This window comes from Schistosoma mansoni, chromosome 1, assembly GCF_000237925.1.
Source record: "Schistosoma mansoni strain Puerto Rico chromosome 1, complete genome".
In the NCBI taxonomy this organism is placed as follows: domain Eukaryota; kingdom Metazoa; phylum Platyhelminthes; class Trematoda; order Strigeidida; family Schistosomatidae; genus Schistosoma; species Schistosoma mansoni.
In genome coordinates, this window is record NC_031495.1 from 11,919,909 (window position 1) to 11,923,232 (window position 3,324).

Sequence of the window (3,324 nt, forward strand, 5' to 3'; positions counted from 1 at the left end):
GACAACAAAGACGTCAAAGTGCTGATAGGGTGCAATGTACCTGAGGCACATGAAATAGGGGAGAATAGAGTTTGGAAATCTAGCTAGCCATATGCTACAAAAACTCCTTTAGGGTGGACGTTGTTTGGACCTTACAGTGAAACCACGTTATATGTGGGTATCATAAATAATCTATTGGGGAAAGCTGAATTAGGAGCTAGATTAGACCATTTATATAAGATGGATTTTGAAGACCTGAATCATCGTAAGTTCATATCGGTCGAAGAGCATAAAACCCTGGACGCCATATTCAAATCTATACAGTTAATAAACGGGCATTGCAAGATAGTTCCTCCCTGGCGTCACCAACAAAGCCTACCTAATAATAGAAAGCTAGTAACGAGTAGATTAAATTCTTTAAGAAACCGGTTCATCCGTGAACAGAAATTGCACAAGGAGTATGATAATGTGATGACACAATATGTTGAACTTGGCCATGCCGAAAAGGCTACAGAGAACTGCATTAAGTATTGAGCTCAGTACTAACCACAACACCCGATCTTTTACTCGAAGAAGCTTAATAAGCTAAGGATCGTATTCGACTGTACGGAGCAGTACTTCGGGACATCCCTGAATAAAAGCTTGTATTCCAGAACAGATCTGGTCAATAATCTGGTAGATGTCTTCACCATATTTTGTCGGTGACTAATAGATCTCATGGCAGACACTGGAGTTATGCTTCGTCAATTGATCGCCCCACCACAGGACCACGATGCCCCTTATAATGGCCACAGGGTGACATAAGAACTGGACCAGAAGCCTATAGGACGAAAGTAGGCTTGCTTGAGGCGACCTCCTCATCTAGTTGCGCTACGTTTGCTCTAGATAGATCTATCTTAGATAATAAGGCTGTTTCCCAAATGTATAATACAGACAGCAAAGGAACAGTTCTACGTTGACGATTTATTAGCCAGTGTTGATACGTTAAAAAAAGCTAAATTAATATATTCTCAGTTGAAGGAAATCTTATATCTAAGGGGGCTTTAACTGACTAAGTGGGCCAGCAACAACATTGAATTACTGGAGCTTATTTCAGAGAAAGAAAAGTAGACATCTCTTTATCTATGTAAAGAAATAAAAGGGCTCTAAAATTAGAGTGGGGTGTTCGAACGGATAAAATCTGCTTCAGAGTGCGTGAATTAGATGCGACCCCTACACATATGGTCATTTTATGATACGTAGCTCCTATATTGGACCCAGTTCGGTTTATAGCTCTGGTTGCTTTACCAATTAAATTAGTTTTGCAGGATACTTGCCGGCAAAACCTGGTATGGGACGCAGATCTCCCAAAGAAGTGCTTTGTAAGATGGGACTGTTGGCTCAGAGGTATGAGGTACCTAAGTGAACTGTTACTTCCCAGATGTCCCGTACAAATCGCTGACTACTCAAATTCATCGCTTTGCCGATGCCTCAGAATTCGCATATAGTGTTTTGGCGTACACTCGTTTTGAAGATGTCTCGCGTCAAGTTCAGTGTTCCCTTCTATTAGTTAAGTCCAGGGTTGCCCCACTAAAACCTACAACCACTTGTAAAATGTAATTAGCAGCTGCTTTACTGTGTGCTTATATTGGAAAACACATGGAACAACAATTGCGTATCCCTATCTTTTCTGTCACTTATTGGACGGATTCATTAGTCGTATTTCATTGTATAAGTAACACAACCAAAATATTCGAGAGATTTGTAAGGGATAGATTACCAATGACTCACGAACTGCCGATGGAGATATGCTAACGGTAAACAAAACCCCGTGGATCATTCTTCGTGTGGATTGTCATTAGATGACAGCATTAAGCCAAATGAGTGGTTTCACTGAACGAACTTTCTGTGGCAGAACGATAGTGACTGGTCAAATTCAGACGAGAACCTTGTTTTAGTCCATTTGTTTTCGGGTAAAGTACAAGAAATACCCGCGGGGAATTATTTAGACCAATTTAGTAATTGTTAGACCTGGTTCGAAATGCTGAGAATATTCGACATATGCAAACAGTTTGTCCACAATATGATAATGAAATTGGACGGAAGACCATTAGTTCTTGGCAGATATTGATAGTGCGAAACAGAATAAAATTATATTAGTTCAAATCATCTTATTCCCTACAGAGATGGAGACGGTAAGGAGCATATAGACGAGCACAGTAACATACATGAAAAGCAAGAAAAACGAAGAGGAACAGATGAAACTGTTACAAATAAGGAAATGGAACTCCATCTAATATCTGCTAGTAAGGTAATGAGTAGTGTTGCGCGTAAAAACCCGATAAATAATCTTAATTCCTTCGTAGTAGAGAGACGACTTCAATTGTCGTGGTTGCCATTCGAAAGCAAATATCCGTATATACTTCCTAGCAGTTAGTTACTTGATTGTCATGCACTATCATTTACGGAACGCACACTCTGGTATTACCCACATCTTAAACGGTCTTTGCGAAGAGTTCTGGTTCACTAAAGCCTGGGTTATTACCCGAAGAGTCTTGAGGTGGTGTTTCCTATATAATAATTTGTCCTCAAACAACAATGTTACATGAGGCATGCCAGTTTGGGGGAATCTGAAAAATACACGATGTCCTAAGAGTGGACAAGAAAGCAAATTGGGCCACCGAATTAAGTGCACAAATAATCATTTATATACATGCACTTCTACCGTTTAGGTGATCAATCCATTTCTTAGCCAGTGAAGTGCACTTGTTCTTCAGGTCACTGATTGCAATCGATTGGCCTTCTCATCTGGCTATTTCTGACTGGCTCACTATATCAGTGTAAGTAACCTGATATCAGATGTCGTACAGCCACAAATTCTTGAGTACGTCACCTGTGATAGGATTTTACCTTTCAATATTTATTTCAAAATCTTTTGACTTCTCTTTAAGTAAAATTCTTGGTTTGTGCTAAAAATCGATACATTTGGTAACCTCCAAAAGAGTATACGTGAAAAGTTCTCAACAAACATCGAAAATAAATAATATATTTGTAATATCCCAATGAGTAGAAAAATTAGATTTTCTGACGTTTCTTGACTCAGTGTAAGCCACTTCTTCAGAAAATAACCTAATTTTTCTACTCATTCGGCTATTACAAATATATTATTTATTTACAACAATCTACTCAATGCTCAATTTATTCAAAATTATCAAATCAAAACTTGGTAATGATACCTACAAACATCGAAAATTCTGCAGGTGACCGAAAGGAATTAACATCGTGAAATACTCTAATATTGAGTTAGTAGCACATATAGGTTACTGAAAAATGTTAACAATCATACAAAAGCAAGACGACATATTT

The 3,324-nt window shown here is 38.4% G+C and overlaps 1 protein-coding gene across 1 annotated transcript; it reads left to right on the top strand.

Moving 5' to 3' along the window:
* Nucleotides 1-219: 219 nt before the first annotated feature.
* Smp_200580 (uncharacterized protein) lies at nt 220-513 on the top strand (the record flags this gene model as incomplete). Its single annotated transcript, XM_018793277.1, has 1 exon — nt 220-513. One exon carries the CDS (start codon nt 220-222, stop codon nt 511-513), a length of 294 nt encoding a protein of 97 aa, XP_018647805.1.
* Nucleotides 514-3,324: the final 2,811 nt, after the last annotated feature.